This window comes from Octodon degus, unplaced genomic scaffold, assembly GCF_000260255.1.
Source record: "Octodon degus isolate 3935 unplaced genomic scaffold, OctDeg1.0 scaffold00045, whole genome shotgun sequence".
In the NCBI taxonomy this organism is placed as follows: Eukaryota; Metazoa; Chordata; class Mammalia; order Rodentia; family Octodontidae; genus Octodon; species Octodon degus.
This window is the reverse complement of record NW_004524621.1, coordinates 11080145-11098080: the sequence shown is the minus strand read 5'-3', so window position 1 is coordinate 11098080 and position 17936 is coordinate 11080145. Positions and strand designations below refer to the sequence as shown.

At 38.3% G+C, this 17936-nt stretch overlaps 1 protein-coding gene and 1 pseudogene across 2 annotated transcripts in view; one reads left to right on the top strand and one right to left on the bottom strand.

Moving 5' to 3' along the window:
* The window catches only part of LOC101590323 (phospholipid-transporting ATPase FetA), a 107020-nt gene that overhangs the window by 58513 nt on the left and 30571 nt on the right, over positions 1-17936 (top strand). For both annotated transcript variants that reach the window (XM_023715946.1, XM_023715947.1), the window contains 3 exons: positions 4140-4222; positions 6882-7040; positions 9057-9145. In XM_023715946.1, coding sequence (XP_023571714.1) covers positions 4140-4222; positions 6882-7040; positions 9057-9145 — 331 coding nt within the window. The remainder of the gene's footprint in view (positions 1-4139; positions 4223-6881; positions 7041-9056; positions 9146-17936) is intronic.
* LOC111816972 lies at positions 2232-3834 on the bottom strand (annotated as a pseudogene).

The following is a 17936-nucleotide window of genomic DNA, read 5'->3' as shown; positions in this document are numbered from 1 at the left end:
AAAAAAAAAGTACACAGAAAGGTGTGTATAGGTACTGCACCCCTATCGTACCATGTTATATAAGGAATTTGCACACCAGTGAATTTGGGTATCTGTGGAGGGGAGTCCTAGATCCAGTTCCTAGGAGATACTCAGAGACAGCTGTGTTCCACAATGCTCTGTAGCCAGAAAGAGGTTAATAGAACTATAAATGTTCAGAGTAGAGTTCTAGAGTTTGTAGGAGAGAACTGAGTGTGGAACAAATGATTTACAGATTCAAAAAGATAAGGTCTTACGAGGATCAGGGCCATCTCCAGGGAGCTCATCTTACAAAGTTTTGTATCAATCTATACTCTTAACACTATTCCTTTTGATGCCCTCAGGCTTTGTGGAATGTGGCTTTTTTGGGCTTATGTCTCTATACACTTATTTATTTATTTATTTATTTATTTTGGTGGAACTGGGGATCAAACTCAGGCCCTTGTGCTTGCCAGGGAAGCACTTATTCCACTGAGCCATCTCCCCGGCCCCTCTTTTCTTTTTTATAAACACCATTTTTTTTAATTGACAAGGTTTATAGGAACAAATTAAAAATTTAAAGTCAAAAGTCAAATTTTAGGTCTCAGTTGCTTATCTAATTCATTTGTATTCAGTGTACTTTTCTCTAGTGTCCTAACTTTGTCAAGAAACAAGCCAAATCTGTGAAAATACCTCTTAACATTCAGCATGTATCATTTTTACATATTTCTATTATATGATGCAAAGATTTTAAAACACTCAATTGGTACCTCAAATACCTAACTCTGTCATAAGCAGCATGTTTCATTCTAAAATTCAGAGAAAGGTTATTTAGTAAACTAATTAAGACAGGCAATTTAAAAGACATACTTCAGTCCTTTAAATTTAGGGAGTGGTCCATATATTGATCACATGGAATCCTGATTGGCCAAAATGTAAAACCCAACAAACATTGAATTTCTTTTTTTTTTTTTTTTTGTGGTACGAGGGATCGAACTGAGGACCTTGCTCTTGCCAGGCAAGCACTTATTCCACTGAGCTATCTCCCTGGCCCCCAAACATTGAATTTCTTTAATGCTAAAAATAAGTACAGTATATGATGACTTTTGAGAAATACTTTGTCAGAGATATCTGCTACTGCATTCTCTTCTGGCATTATAGCTAGTACTTTTATCATAATTATGAAGGTGGCCAGGTTTCCTGTAAATATAAGCATTTTATATGGTCAGAAGCAGTTAATAAAAATGTTACTTAATATAGGCCAAATGTGGAGTTGGGATGTAGCTCAGCAGCTTAAGTGTCTGCCTGGCAATTGCAAGGTCCCGAGTTTGATGTCCTGTACTGCTAAATAAATAAAGAAAAATATGTAGGCCAAATGTACTTAATGTTAACTTTCCCAAAGGTTTTGAAGCTTTCATATGTTGATTTTGGTCTGTCCTTAATACGAAACATGATCTACGATTTTGTAGATAACATTAAAACATAAATCGATGATACATTTAAGGCAAAGCAGAACTAGAATCACTGAATCCCGACTTCCACTGCTTCATTACACTGTCTGGCTAACACTGGCGCTTTATAGTTTACAAGTGTAAAGTACCTACCTACATGAGTTTAAAAATTAATCTGACAAAAGAAATTTAAAAAGCTTTATATACAACAAACTTTTTTAAAAATACAAAAATAACATCTTGTCACTTCTGTCATACTGACAACTTGGCGTATATATACATGCAAATGAAGTTCCAATTCAGTTATCCAGACAGTTTGTGTAATTTAGTGTAATGAACACAAAGACACTGAGTTCACTGACAGAAGAGCTGTGTATTTAAAATATTTTATACACTAATTACTGTAATAGTTTCTGCATGTATAAATGCCACCTATATTTTTGTTCTACTTGATGAAAAGTATATCTTAAGCAAGCTACTATTAAGTGCACTAAAACCCATAATTCAGGAATCTATGGCCTTATAAAAGAAATTCAAAATGTATAAAATACAGTTATAAAAGCAAGTAACAATTCTTGCCATGCAACGTTTTAATCTAAAAACAGCATAGAAATGCAGTTTAAAATGACAAACTCAAATTTACATTAACACCCAAGATAAAAAAGGTCAGCAGTAAGTTCTACCAACACAAGAATTAAGAAAAAGAAATACATTCCCTTTGCTGGTATAATGTATACATCAGATCTTCCGATCTATGGGAACAAGTCATCTTTGTCTTCTATCTCAAGAAATCAGCTGTTTTCTAGTTGTTCTTATGAAATCTTTTCTCTCAGTTAATCATAAGTGGGTTAATTATCATGTACCTCTTTGCAAATCTGCTTCATTGTGACTTCCTCCAAATTAGCATTCGCCAATAATTTCTTTACTGTTTCCTTTAACTCTTCATCTGCAGGTATTTTCTTCAGTTTTTAATTAAAGGGTCATCATCTGAACTCCTCAGATTCACTTTCTTTTTTTGGAACTGTTCTGATTCTTCTTTGTGGTGCTGCTGTCTGCCTTCTTTATATTAGCACTTTTTACATTTAGAAGTAGCTTTCTGTTTAGGTTTTTCATTTTTAGATGTCTTTTTTGGTGGCTACTCCTCTTCACTTTCTTTATCTTCATCTGAAGACTCTTGTTTTTCTTTTCATCTTCATCACTACTGGATTCATCCGGCAGAATTTCAAGGCATTTATTTGCTTGGCCTCCTTGCCATTCTAGAACTGTGTGGTTCCTTTTTATTTTTTACTGCCTTTGCTAGAATTTTTTGTAGATTTTGGCAATGGTTTACCTGATGGTTTTGGATGCATTAGAAAATTAAGAACCTCTTCATCAGTTCACTATTTACACCCAATCTTGCCAAATCAAGAATTTCACATATACTCTTTTTTTTTTCTCTTTTCAAAGAAAGTGTTTTGTTTTGTTTTGTTTTGTTTTGTTTTGTTTTGTTTTGTTTTTGCTCCAAATGCCTTCAAGGCATGACTGGCTGGCTTGTGTTGTGGGGATGGAACCACAGCAACCTGAGCCTGACTGCTTTGTTGAAGCAGCCACTTAAAGAACTGAGCTAAGGGGCAGGCCCCTCACATATACTCTTTAACATGGCATTTCTAAACTTTTTCAACATTTCTTCCTTCCTTTTATATTGTATGTTTCCTTTTTGAAACAGAAAGCCACTGAACTAACCCACATTCTTCTTTAATTGAAGACACTGTACTAGGTCTGTTGTAAAGCAATTTGTGTAAATTTCTTAGTTTCTTAGAAAGAAATGTATCCTTTCAATTTCACAGTTTCTGTCCTTTTCCTTGTGCAATTGTAAATGGTCCTCTTTGTAAGGAAGACACTTGCATTGTCAGCCTCTCTACTTTCTTCTTTTCCTTCTTGCCTTCCGCAGTGAGACTCTTCTCTTTCTCTTCCTCCTCGCCTTGTCATTGTCCTCTTCCTCCTCACTGTCCTCTCGTGGGTCAGCACGTCGTCGGGCTCCTTCTCAAATGCGGGCTGGACGGGGCTCCCTCTGCCTCAGCAGCGGGACCGAGGAGGCCATGCTGGGGACCGCGGGTCCGGCCGCTGCGGGGTGGAAGTGAGAGGCTCAGGGGTTCACAGGAGGCGGCAGAGGCCCACGCCGGGAAGAAGGCACGCGGGCTGCTGTCCTGCGTGACACGTGCGCCGCGCTCGGCTCCAGGGAATCCTCTATGCCTTCTTGTATGAGCAAATGGTTGATTATTTGACCCTTCCTGGCCCCTGTATGTGTTTGTGACCCTGGGAGGATGCTTGGAGGTGTGTAGAGGCTTTGTACTGGAACCTGTTCCTTACTTTGAAGGGAGCAGATACCACCTCCTGGTTGCTTCATGATGTCTCAGCTTTTTCAGTGCATCTAAACAGCTAGGTGGCTGGATTAAATTAGTGGTGATGTGTGACAGAGGGTGAGAGGGAGAAAGGGGTCATGAGTGGGCTTAGATTTGGCTTCCTTGCAGTTAGCTCAGCTCAGTCCTGCCCATGAAAGCAAAGAACTCTTGCAGCTTAAATCCAAGACCCAGGCTTTGCTGGAAACACGTGTTTTCTAAAATCCCACGAAGAAGAAGTAGGAGAAACTGGGCCTATGCCTCTGTTATGTGTATGGCCCATACTCTGGTAATCCTGTGCTCTTTACTCTAGTGAAACCAACCTGAAAGTGAAGCAGGCCATCTCAGTTACCAGTGAACTGGAAGATAACTTGGAACTGCTGTCTGCTTTTGATGGTGAGTTAGGAAATAAAGTTGCCCACCCAAACTTTCATCAATAAAGGATGGGCTACCTAATGCATAGTATATCCTTATAGGAAGTTCCATACAACTTATTATTGAAATATACAAGTTGATATTTATTGACGTGGAAAATACTTATATTAATAGGAGAAAAATATAGATTACAAAAGACTAAATAGTATATAAACAGAATCCTATTTTGGAAACATGATTGAGTGCATTATAGGAAAATAATTGAGATAGCTCAGCAGACTAAAGCACCTGTTTAAGCAGGCGCAGCAACCAGGGTTCAATCCCTGTCCTGCAGAGCTGGCCCCACCCCCTGGGGCAAGCTGAGACGGGCACTGAGACTGAGCATGGTGGCTTGCGTCTGTAATCTCCGCCCTTGGGAGGCTGAAAACAGGAGGATCACTACAAGTCCAATCTGTGTAGTGAAACCCTGTACTTAAATACAAAAAAAAAAAGGAAAATAATGGAAAAGTTATAATTCAAAAGATTAATAGTACTTTTCTCTAGACAATGGGTAGGACTTTCTTCCTTTCTTTCTTTCTTTTTGTCTTTTTGAGACAGGGTTTGGCTATGAAGTTCAAGCTGGACTTGAGCTCACTTTGTAGCCCAGGCTTGTCTCAAACTCACAAGGATCTTCTTGTGTCAGCCTTCTAAGTGCTGGCATTACAGACATACAACACCACACCCAGTTTTTTAAAAAATAATTTTATTGAGAAACAAATAGCAATGAGATAGTTTCCAAACTGATTAATAGGACAGTTTTAATAATTAATACATTGCACATTGTCTTCGTAGTGGTTATTCATTGTACGAGATGCAGACATGATATCCTGTCCAAACACTATTAGTACAAATCTTTCTTCTCATTGAATTAAGCCAAAGTAGCTGTATATCTATCCTAATTATTTTGTATCTACAGATACAAAATGGTCCTTCATTTGTATCTCTCTTTTTTGTTTAGCTTTGTCAGAGATGGGTATTCCATTGCCATTTAAATATTGTAGGTGTATGAATTCAGCAAAATAATCCAATATGGTCCAGTAGTCCATAATAGTAGTGAGATATCCATAGGACTGACAATGTCAGAAGTGGTTGACTTGAGCCTTTTACAGCTCAGCATATTAATATGGCTTTACTTTTTATACCTCGTGTTTATAAAAACACTGGATGGTTAAGACCAAGATAAAGCAAGACCTATATAACAAGAAATGTAACTTTTGTATCTGACCAGGTCAGTCAAATCCCCCCAGGATTTATCCTGAAACCCTGCACCACAGTTTGTAGATCCTTTGTCAGTGTCAGCCATGTGGATAAGTCACAGCTATTGCTTGACCAATTTGCTCTCTGTGAAAGCCTGAGGAAATGTTTTCTCTCCATGTGACTCTCCTTAGGCACATTCTACATCATCGATCATTTTCCTCTGTGGCCCCATAATCTCCTTGATCAGAAAATTTGGGGCACAACTGAGTTACATGATGTTACAGTACAAGCTCTCCTATGTTCTGAATCCTCACTGACTTTGAAAGGCTAGGGCCAAAATATTGGCTGTCCTTGCAGCCCTTCTTTTTCTCTAATTCTTGGTCTGCAAACTTAAGTTGTTAACCCTCCAGAAGAGAAGCTCATTATTACTACCCTACAACATAGGCAATTGAGCTTCACCTCACTATCTGTCTGAATATCAAACATCTTAGACATAGCATGGAATAGGTATTTTCCATCCAGTATTAATATGTTAAACTTTAAATCCCTACAGAATATGAAGAAAAGAATTTTAGAAATTAAAAAAGGAATAAACAATTACATATTTTTATACAGAAATTTAGAATTCTAACCATATACAGCACTGTAGCAGGACAGTCCTATGACATTTTTTCTTGTCTCTTGTTTTCATTTATGACCCTTTTTTTTTAAACAACCATTTACTTGAGAGACAGTATGAAAGTAATTGGTATGACCACACCCAGTTTAGATTTTATTTTCACTATCATTTTAACATTCCATAAATATTTATAGGGGACTTGGGAGATAGCTCCTAGTCTAAGGAGTTGCCTGGCAAGTACAAGGTCGGGAGTTTGATCCCCAGTAATACATGCCATGCTAGTCTCTGAACCCCAGGGATGGTGGTACACACTTGTAATCCTAGTGCTGGGAAGGCTGAGACAGGAGAATCACTATAAATCTGAGCTGCATAGCAAGACCCTGTACCAAATGACTAAGTAAATAAAAATTTTAAAATAAATTTTAAAGATGTATAGGGACATATTTACTTTATTAATCATGAAAAAGTTAAATTATTTCCATTTTTTTAAAAAATACACTTAGTATTTTATTGCTTTATATACTTTCTTCAAATTCAGAGGCAGCCAATCTGACAGTACTAATGGTGGTGTTATCGTATAGGTTTTTCTCTCTCTGGATGATTCATGTCAGATTCAGAATTATTCTTCCTTGATGCCCAGAAATTTTTGTCCGCTTTTCTAAAGGAAGCTAGTAACATAGAGGGAGTCACTGGGAGAAGATAAGAAAAAATGGGATAATTTGAAAGAGGTTTTCCTTTTGCTTTTCTATTGAGTCTCCTTCCATTTGGTTAGGAAAACCAAAGATGATGATGATGATGATAATGATGATGATGATTTTTCTGCAGGAGAAGTAAAGTGTGATCTTCCCAATAATAAGTTGGACAAATTTACAGGCACCCTGACCTATAAAGGGAAAAAATATTCACTAGGCCATGACAAGCTGCTGCTTCGAGGCTGCATCATCAGGAATACAGACTGGTGCTACGGCTTGGTGATTTATACTGGTACGTTTCCCTGCGGTCACAGCCAGGCTCAGCCTGCTGGAGTCCATTCATGACTGAATTAGAGAGTGCTTCATTTTTAGAGTATGGACATGTCACTTAGATATATGGATATAGATACAGATAGATGATATAGATATAGATATAGATATAGATATAGACACTATGGCTTAGAGCTAGATATGTAGGATTGTGGATGGATGGATGGATGGATGGATGGATGGATGGATAGATGGATGAAGAAAAAACTTATTTCTTAGGAAGAAAAGGGATTTCTTTTTCCCAGGTAATACACTGTCAGCTACCAGCTCCACCTTCATTAGAAGTCTTTTGTGTTTCAAGAGCACAGGTCATTCTTTCCAGCCATATGTGTACAGAGATGGATACATATAAAGAAAGAAAAAGAGAATTAGGATGTGAAAGGGGAGATTATGCCTGTGGATTACTCCCACTGAAAGAGAATAAAAGCAATGCTTATTATGTGCTTATATTATATAATCTAAAATTATATTAGAGAGCCTGTACCACATTAGTAGTGCCTTTCTTCAAGTAATCTTTAGAACCACAATCCATAATAATTAGCAAGGCATTTTCCTGGATTGTGTTTCAAGAAAATAGAGAATACTTCTGTGCCATTCTACACCCTCAGTGACAATCAGTGTGCACTGATGACTATATTAGTCAACTTTCTGGTATTGTGATAAAATACCTGAGAGAAACAGATTGCAAGGAGGGAAGATTTACTTGGCTCCTAGTTCCAGAGATTTCAATCCCTGATCACATGGCCCTGTTACTCTGGAACTGTGGTGAGGCTGAACAACATGCTGGGAGTGCATGGTAGAGTGAAGCCACTCACCTCAGGGTTTTAGGAAGCACTAAGAAGAATTTACTATGGAGAACACTGTTCAGCTCAGATTCCCAGAATTCCCCTTCTAGAAAGTCTACTCCTAGTCATGGGGCTCCTGCTCTTCCTCTATGGAAAGTAAGGGGACCATACCCCACGGAGGCACTTTTTAAGGATCCCACTACTTTGGTCCCTAAAGCTTCAAGGTTCTGTGCCAAACTCCTTGTGACCTCGAGCCCTGGATGAAATGCTTCAAAGAAAAGAATGGTGTTTGCCTACATACCAGGAATTTGTAAATATTGATGAAATTCCTTTCTTAGAGCACATGTAAGAATGATAATCAGATGTTAAAAGGCCAGAGAAATTGCTACTTACAGTTTCTTCTAACCCTCTTATGCTTTTTTACTCTGTGGCCATATCTCTAATCAGTAATTTGCAACTCTAGTCCCAGTGGCTATTAAGAGCTTCTCACTTCTAATTATTATCTGCCATGTCATGAAGAAACATTGGGTCATTCAGCCCCAAAGAAGCCTCAGCTCCTCATCTTCTGCCTCAGGAGAAACCACTGTCACTGCCTTTGTCTTCCATTCTCAGTTAGAAACTAAATATAGATTGGCCCAGCAATGGTCCCTCAAAAAAAAGGCAGAGATCTTTTTATCATAAAATTCCTTCCCTAGGCCAAATAAACCAAATGGTGATGAGAGAAGCTTGTGATTCCCAACTTAACTCATCTAGGAAAGGCGACACTGAGGCACTGCAGAGAGGAGACTGCATGAGTACACTTTAGTAAGGACAGTTGAAACTATCTTGGAAATGTTTCCCACTGTGTTATTAGCACCAAATGTGAGCTGTTCTCCAGGTCTTTAACCATAGGGAACACTATTCAACTCAGATTCCAAAATTCCTCCTCTTGAGAGTCTACTCCTATATGTGAGGCTCCTACTCCCCTTACTGCTATAGAAAATAAGGGGAACAAGCTCCAGGGAAACAATTTTTAAGCAGTTATGGTCCCTAAAGTTTTCAGGTTCTGTGACATACTTCTCATGACTTCAAACCCTTTCTGAAGGAATTACATAAGAGGTTAGAAATGGTGAACATAAAGGTAACTTCAACCAAATAATACCTCCAAATATATTCAAGGATTTTAAGATTTTGTGTCTCCTTATTTTACTTAGGGCCAGACACCAAATTAATGCAGAACAGTGGCAAGTCCTCCTTTAAACGGACACAAATGGACCGTTTTATGAATGTCCTTGTGCTCTGGGTAAGTTATATTCACCCCCTGTATTTCTTTACAAATAGAAATACCTCCTTCCATACAAATAGCTCCTATTTCCAACTTGGAAATTACTTGTTGATAATTTTCTTTTTTTATATTAATTTTATTGAGAAAGAAGTAGCAATGAGACAGTTTCAAAACAGGTTAGTAAGACAGTTACAATAATTAATACATTACATATTGTTGTCTTTGTAGTAGTTATTCATAGTATAAGATGCAAACATGATATCTTGTCTAAACACTATTAGTTCAAAACTTCTTACTCATTGTTGATAATTTTCAAGCTCCATTTCCTAGAGGAGTCTTAGGGTCTGTAGCAATGTGAATAGGGAAGGTCAAAGGGGCTTTGTTGTGGCTCATTCCTCTGAAATTTTTGACTCCAAAAGAGCAGCTCCATGTTTATGTTTTATAAAATTTCAGTTGGAAAAACAGGGTGTTCACATATGTAAACATCGGATTGTCTCCCTTGTGTGAGAATTTGAAATAGTAAATAAGGCCTAATATGTATAATAGATATTGTGAAGTGGAAAGAAATTGCTCAAAAGGAAAAAGGAAGTAGGATGGGTGAAAGGGGGAAAGGACAGTAGGAAAAAGGGGAAAATGTAAGTCAGTTATGCTGTTAGTGTCTCTTAGATCGTTAAAAAGGAAGATTTGTGCTAATATTGACTAGGGAAATTTTTATGGCCATATCTTGTATCCTGAGCAACTACTTTAAAGATAACATGTAATATATTAAGTATTGTGATTCTATTATTTTGTTATGAAATTTTGTTTTATCTTTTCTCTATAAAATAAAAAAGGAAAATAGGGAGTTTATCTGCTAAAAATGAAATTTGAAAAGCTCTCCAAATACATAATAATCAGCTTTGATAATAGAAGTTTAGATTGAAGATTATAAATAACTTATGTCCATGCTATTTGATACAGATTGACTTTGTTCTTAACTGACAGAAATTAATTTCTTCACTTAAACAACTTCTTTGCATAGCTAAGCTGTTCCAGTGATGCCAACGCTTAATTCTGTGACTTCTCACTTTTATTTTTATTCCATTGCTAGACTACAACAATTACAATGCTTTTTCTTTCTGTACAACTCTCATCAATATCTGAACTATAAACTGCTGTTTCTCTTTTTACTTATTATGACAAACATCAAAACTCCTTTTCAAAACCCTTTTGAAGGTTATAAGGTTTTACTTTTTTTTCTTTTAGCTAAAATGTTGCTTTTCATTTTTAACTGAACAGCACTTTGTGTCTATCAATAATGCCAGGATGTCTTCTATAGCATTTTTAATTGTGCATAGAATTCTGTTGAATGCATATACCATAATTTATTTTTTAAATTTTTAAATTAATTTTATTGAGAAAAAATTGCAATGTGACAGCTTCAAGACAGGTTGATAGGAGAGTTAAAACAATTAATACATTGCATATTGTTGTCTTTGTAGTAGTCATTCATAGCACAAGATGCAGACCTGATATCCTGTTCATATACTATTAGTACAAATCTTTCTTCTTATTGGATTAAGAGAAAGTAGCTATATATCTATCCTATTTTGTATATACAGATACAAAATTGTCCTTCATTTATATCACCTTTTTTTGTTCAGTTTTGTCAGAGATGGGTATTCCATTGCCATCCAAATATTGTAGATTCATGAATTTATCAAACTATTCCAATATAGTCCAGTACTCCACAGTAGTAGTGGGTTATCCATAGGAATGGCAATGTTCGAATCTGATGACTTGAGCCTTCCACAGCTCAGCATATTAACATGGCTTCACTTTTCATACCTCGTTTCTACATTTTTCTGCTGGATAGTTAAGACCAAGATAAAGCAAGACCTATATAACAAGAAATGTAACTTTTGTATCTGACAAGGTCAGTCAAGTCCCCTCAGGATTTATACTGAAACCCTGTACAACACTTTGTAGAACCTTTGTCAGCGTCAGCCTTGTGGATGAGTCACGGCCATTGCTTGACCAATTTGCTCTCTGTGAAAGCCTGTGGGAATGTTTTCTCTCCATGTGACTCTCTTTAGGCACACACTACATCATCAGTCACATTCCTCTGTGACCCCATAATCTCCTTGATTAGAAAATTTGGGGCACAACTGAGTTATATGATGTTACAGTACAGGTTCTCCTATGTCCTGAGTCCTCACTGACTTTGAAAGGCTAGGGCCAAAATGTTGGCTGTCCTTACAACCCTTCTTTCTCTCTAATTTTTGGACTGTAAACTTAGGTTGTGAGAAGGTATAAGGTTTTAGAAAATTAGAAATAATTAATTCAGCCTGAGACTAGCACTAAGTATTCACAATCTTTCTTTTTCTACTACTGAGTGCATAGCTTTCAGCAGCTGAACAGAGTTCCATTTTCTGTTACTTAAGGAGAAAAGCAATCACAGCCAATAATTTAGGAAGAAAAAAAAAAAAAAAAGAATTTAGGAAGGAGCCAGGCATGGTGGCACATGCCTATAATCCCAGCTGTGATGTTATGGAAGGGAAGAATCACAAATTCAAGCCCAGCCTGGGCAATTTAGTGAGACTCTGACTCAAAAACAAATGGGTGAGGGGTAGGCTGAGTATGTAGTGCAGTACAAAGCCCTGGGTTTAATCCCCATTACCACCAAAATTTAAAAGACGAGAAAGCTTAATTTCCCTAAACTGTATACCTAAGAATGTTTAAACTATAGAGACAAGTATAATGAAATGTTCTGCAAGCATTAAAAAGAATGTAGGGCCGGGGAGATGGCTCAGTGGAATAAGCGCTTCCCTGGCAAGCGCAAGGGCCTGAGTTCAATCCCTGGTTCCGCAAAAAAAAAAAAAGAATATAGAGTCATATGAGCTAACAAAAGAATATATAATTAAATTTTACTATAATCCCAGTACTCTGGGAGGCTAAGGCAAGAAGATAGCTATTTTGAGCCCAACCAGGGCAATTTAGAGACTTACTGAGAATCAGAGAACTTAGTGAGACCCAGCCTTAAAATAAAAAAACAGCTGAATGCAAACATCCTGATTACCACCACCACCATCAACAACAACAAAAAAGTATTCTAGTGCCACCAAAAAACCCAAAACAAAAATCAGTAAGTGACATAGGTGGATGTGTTTTCAACATTAGGATTGCATAACATTAGCGAACAAACTAGTTCATGTGGTCTAGGCTTATCTTCAAAACAGGATATCTCTGATTTGTCTAGAAATGTTCAACTATTTGTGTACCTGTCAAAAGTTAATGACAGGGCTGGGGAGATGGCTCAGTGGAATAAACGCTTCCCTGGCAAACGCAAGGCTGTGAGTTCAATCCCTGGTTCCACAAAAAAAAAAAAAAAAAAAAAAAAAAAAAAAAGTTAATGACAGTACTTGACATCTGTAGAGGGATTTTAACTTCCAGAATATTTCACATCAATAATTATAGCCTTGCTACACTCAAGTGACAAGCAAGTCAAAAAGTATTTCTCCTCTTTTGCCATGTATGTCAGATGAGACAAAGTAGAGATAAATATCATTAAGTCCCACAAAAACATAATGGCAACAACAAGTCCATGATACATTAAGTCATACTTATTGATAATCTGTTTATGTGCCAAGCTTGTACCAGAAGTTGTAAGAATCATAAAAGCATATAAAAAACAGTTCTAGCCCTCGAAAATGTAAGTCTGTGGTGGAGCTTCGCCATCACTTTGGGCCAGTTGCTTTACATGCATCGGTTGACCCAGTTATATCTTTCCATCTAGACATAACTTTTCAGCATTAAAACTGGAAGAAATGACAAATTCAAAAGATCCTAAAGCTTCCAGAGAGAGAAGAAAGATCATATACCAGGATCAGGAATCAGGATGGTATTTGGCCATCTCAGCGTCTATGGCAAATCAAGGCCTGCAAAACCTGCCAGGAATTACTTACAGCCTCTAATTAGCAATCCAGTGAAACTATCAATAAGTTGAAGTGTAGAGAATATCCATACGTGCAAAGACCAAGAAAATGTACTTGTGAGTTACTCTTTCTTAGGAAGCTTCAAGAATGTCTACTGCAGGAAAACAAAAGCATAAGCCAAGAAAGCAGCAGCCACAACAGCCCAGAAGCATAGGCACAGGGAAGGCGGACCTCTAGGTCACAGTGTTGCCGAACCCTTGAGAGCTTTTAGAGTGTTTAATGATTGCAGCTGGTTTCAGCACACCTGCCACAGGTTCTCCACCAATGGAATAAGAGCTGAACACAGACCTAGAGAACAGCCAACACAGATCAGAGTGGGAGGGGACAGAGGGCTCTGTGCAGGTGTCTGCAGACAGGCGGTGTTCTCCGCTCAGGCTTCACAGCTGAGCAGCACACAGGCCATGCAAGTGCTGGGGAAGGTGCACTGGCAGAGTAGCAGCTTCAGGCACCACCGTGTTCTAGAAACCAGTAGGGTCATCATTCCAAAGTTATGAGTGAGTATGATTTTGACCAAGAAATATATATCTAGGAAAACGATAAATCGATTAAGAGTACAAGTCTATTTCTACCTTAGGACCTTTACTCTTACTGGCAATGTCTGCACTTGAGTCTTCATGGCTCGAAATTGAAATGATGCCCAAAATCCTGGGGTAACACATGGGTATGAAGGGCTAAAGGGCCAAGGACTACTTCTCTTTAAGGAGTTCTATTATAACAGAGATAGGCTTAGTATTAGCTATTTCAAGCTTTACCAGAACCACTTTTGCTAAATAGGAGACTGTTTGTTCTTCTTGTATCTGATTGGCTCTAGTAATAAACATATAACTTCTGAAACTTGTAGCAATAACTAGAATAATAATTTCTTAGGTTTTTTTCTTCCTATAGAAAGGAAACAAAGGGAAGCTCAGACTCATTCCATCACAATAATAAGATACATAGAACATCTTCAAGAGCTTAGATGGCCTCTGAGAAGGAGTAAAGAACAGACTGTCCCCTGTCCCTGCAGGGCCTGGGCTAATGAGGAGGAGCTGGCTGTCTGGAATTTGGTCTGATAAGAGGTGGTCTTCCTTTCTGGAGGCTCAGTCTGGGCAGATCCAGTTCTGGAGGACTCATCATCTGACATTGCAGGCAAGGTGCATCACAGAAACCATGGTGATTCTCAGCTGTCCTGGCAACAGGAATAAAACAAGGGTGCTGAAAATCACCTTACAATTCCTCCAGCAGCCTTGGAGCATTTCAGATGATTTATTCTAATCATTTTATCTTTCCTTCTGTTTCCACTGGTGCTGCTGGGGAGCAGGCTGGAGTAGTGGCATGTGCTAGAACATGATCTCATGTTTGATATTGCCCACAGAGGCAGAAAGGAAGGCTAGACCAGTGTAACTCACCTTTGAGGTTTGATCTGACATGAGATCCTCACCTTATGTAGCTCACTGAAGAGAAAGAAGAGAATGTAGGAATCAGCACTGTGCAGCATACTCAGTATGAGTCTGGAGTGGTTAAGAGTAAGAGGAAAAAAAATATTTTAAATGTATTTGGTACAAGGTCTCACTACGCAGATCAGACTCATAGTGATCCTTGGAATTACAGGTGTGTGCCACCATGCCTGGTCTCAGTTTCTGGCTCAGGGTTCCTAGAGGCGGGGCTGGTGCAGCATGTGGTGTCAGGGGATCAAGCCCTGGTCCCTGCACTCGCCTAAGTAGGCATTTAGTCCACTGAGTTATCTCGCCAGACCTGAGGAAATTTTATTGGTTTTCTCCCAACCTTCCTCAGTTTCATTCTCCCCAGAGTCATCCTCACCCAGCTCTCAAACCTGTTTTTGATAATGAATGTTAAGCATTTCTTATTACTATTTAAGGGATAAAGGTTTTGTGCTTATGTTCTTAAGATCTTTATCTTTTTTTTTTTTTTTTTTTGCCGAACCAGGGATTGAACTCAGGCCCTTGCGCTTGCCAAGGAAGCGCTTATTCCACTGAGCCATCTCCCTGGCCCCAAGATCTTTATCTTTTAGCTATATATTAAAATATTTACAGATGAAATTCTATAGTATGAGAGATTTGCCTAAAATAAGAAGAAAAGGAAGGGAAGATTTGGGTCGTATTATATTGGCTACAAGTGATAATTGTTTAAATTGGGTGATAGGTACATGGCATAGGGGGTGTTGTTGTACTATTTATGTGCTTTAATGTATGTTTTAAAATTTTTGTAATAAAAGTTTATTTTTAATCTCAGTTTCTCCGAATGAGCCCAGTCAGACCTGCTCCTTTTGTCTTGCCACTCATCTTTTAAGACTTCCCCATCAGTTGTACACAAATGAGACCGATGATCCCCTGGCAGTGAGGCCGATGCCCTGAGCTGGCCATACTTGGTAACCAAGAGCAGCAGTGGGAAGACTGCTGGTAGACTTAAGAGCTGGTTCACAATAACACACACATTTTCTGTAGAGGCACATAGGCATAGTGATGGTGGGAATGTAAAATGGTAAAAATACTGGGAAACATTTAGGAAATTAAAGCTTATGTCTTTGAAAAGACAGGTGATATACATGTACCAGCTCCCCAAGATGAATGTAATCATTATGTTCTGCAACATGTACTAATAAAAAATACTTTAAATGAAAAATTTAAAGAGAAACTTGTACATAATAATTATTCAATGGGTTGCAGTAGACAAAAACTAGAAACAACCCTAACATCCAAATAAAAGACAAATTAGTACACAAGTGTTCAATATCTACACAAAAATACTACTCTTCATTCTTAAAATGCAAGCTAGTCTAAAAATGGCATAAGGAAGATTAGTGGTTGCTTGGAGACCAGAAGGGAAGAGAGAAGAAAGAATTACAAAGAGGCACAAAGAAACTGAAGAATACTGGATATTATTGCCTTGAGTATAGTGACAGATTTGCAGATATGTGTATGTAGATATGCATATACCAAATATGTGCAATTTGTGGGGACAGTGACAGGGACGGGACTGTGGGGGAACAGTGACTAGAAGGAGACATAGAATGTGTGCTAATGAGATAAATACATACCTTTTTCATTACCACATTTACCCCTTTCTTTTGTTTTCCTTTTGTTTATTTGTTTTTTTTTGAGACAGGGTCTCTCTTTGTAGTGCAGACTGGCCTTGAACTCACTATATACCTCAAGGTGGCCTTGAACTTGCAGTGATCCTCCTGTCTCAGACTCCCAAGTACTGAGATTCCAGGTGTGTGCCACCACGCCCAGTTATCCCTTTTAATTATCATACATCCATTTCTTCCCCCATGTGTGACACCCCCATCATCTCTGAATCCTACCCTGTAACTGCATCCAATACAGATTCTTGGGTCTCTGGGTGATGCAAAGTCCCTCCATCTACTTCTAGAATTTTTCTGCCATGGGAAAATTATGTCTCTTCATCACTTGTATCTGCCACAATCATTTACTGGTCCTACTTCATTATTCGCAACGCCATGGTGCCCATTTCCCTCTACCTGTTTCTCTTGGTCTTGAGACAGGGGAGGAACTTTTTTATTCCTTACTCGCAATGACATCTGGCTCTACTCTTGGGAAGTTTCTCCCTTGTTTTTATCATCCTTGGCCAACTCAGAAGAGGTGGTGAATCAGTTCTTCTTGGGGACTTCATACTACCCAGCCAGTGTTATTGCTTTATTTAAGGCTCCCCTAAAAACCACAAACTTCTAAAGCCTGGGTTCATGGTTACATTAGTAATACATTCTCTCTAACACCTCCCAGGCTGCTCATTTATTTTTCTCCCAATTAGTTTCATATGCTAGGAACCAACCCCCCACCCACACACACACAAACAAACAAAAATTCTTGTCTAGGCATAGTTCTGAAATTCGTCTTATTTCCATGCCTCCTTATACTTCATACCCTACCTTCTCCATTCAATAGCAAGAAAGTGGAGGCTATCTGAAATAATAGTCATTGGGGAAAATACATTGGCTTTAGCCCAAGTTTTGTCTCAGGCTAAGTTATTTTATTCAGTGGAAAAGAATCACTGGGCCTTGTTTTCTAAAGGTCCCAATCTCTTCCTATTCATTGTCTAAAAGTTATATTCCTTTGATAGCCTAAATTTCTTTACTCCATTTCTTTTGTGCTTTTAAAACTTTGCCAAGGGCCTGACAGATAGCTCAGCAGATTAAAGCACCTGCTTAGGTAGACACAGGGCCTAGGGTTTGATCCCTGGGCTACTGTGCTGGGTCTGACCCCAGGGTGCACTGAACTGGCCATTGAGACTGGGTGTGGTGGTACACACCTGTAAACGCAGTGCTTGGGAGGCTGAAAACAGAAGGATCACTATATGTCCGATCTGTGTAGTAAGACCCTGTAGACCCTGTACTGAATACAAAAAAAAAGAAAGAAAAAACTTTGCCAAAGACAGCCAATAGTAACTGACGTACTAACACTTGAATCCTTTCTAACCACTTCCTTTTGAGCTGTAGGCTTGGGAGGCACACAGTGTACCTTCCAGATTTACCAGCTTAGTTACTGTTTACATCCTGCTGTCTTTCTATCCTTTTATGTCCATTTTCTTCATTACCCACTCACTACTTGCTAAGCCAGCATCACTCATCCTAGATTTTTTAAAAAGTGACACCTCACTTCAATAATGGAATAATCAAGGGATATGTCTCAGAAAATGTTTCTCCTACTCAATAGCTAGGTGACTTTAGTCAGAACATTTTTCAACTCTTAATATCAAGTTTCTCATTTACTGTTAAAAGTGTTGTAATAGGGCCAGGGAGATGGCTCAGTAAAATAAGCGCTTGTCTGGCAAGTTACAAGGGTCTGAGTTCAATCCCTGGTTCTGCCAAAAAAAAA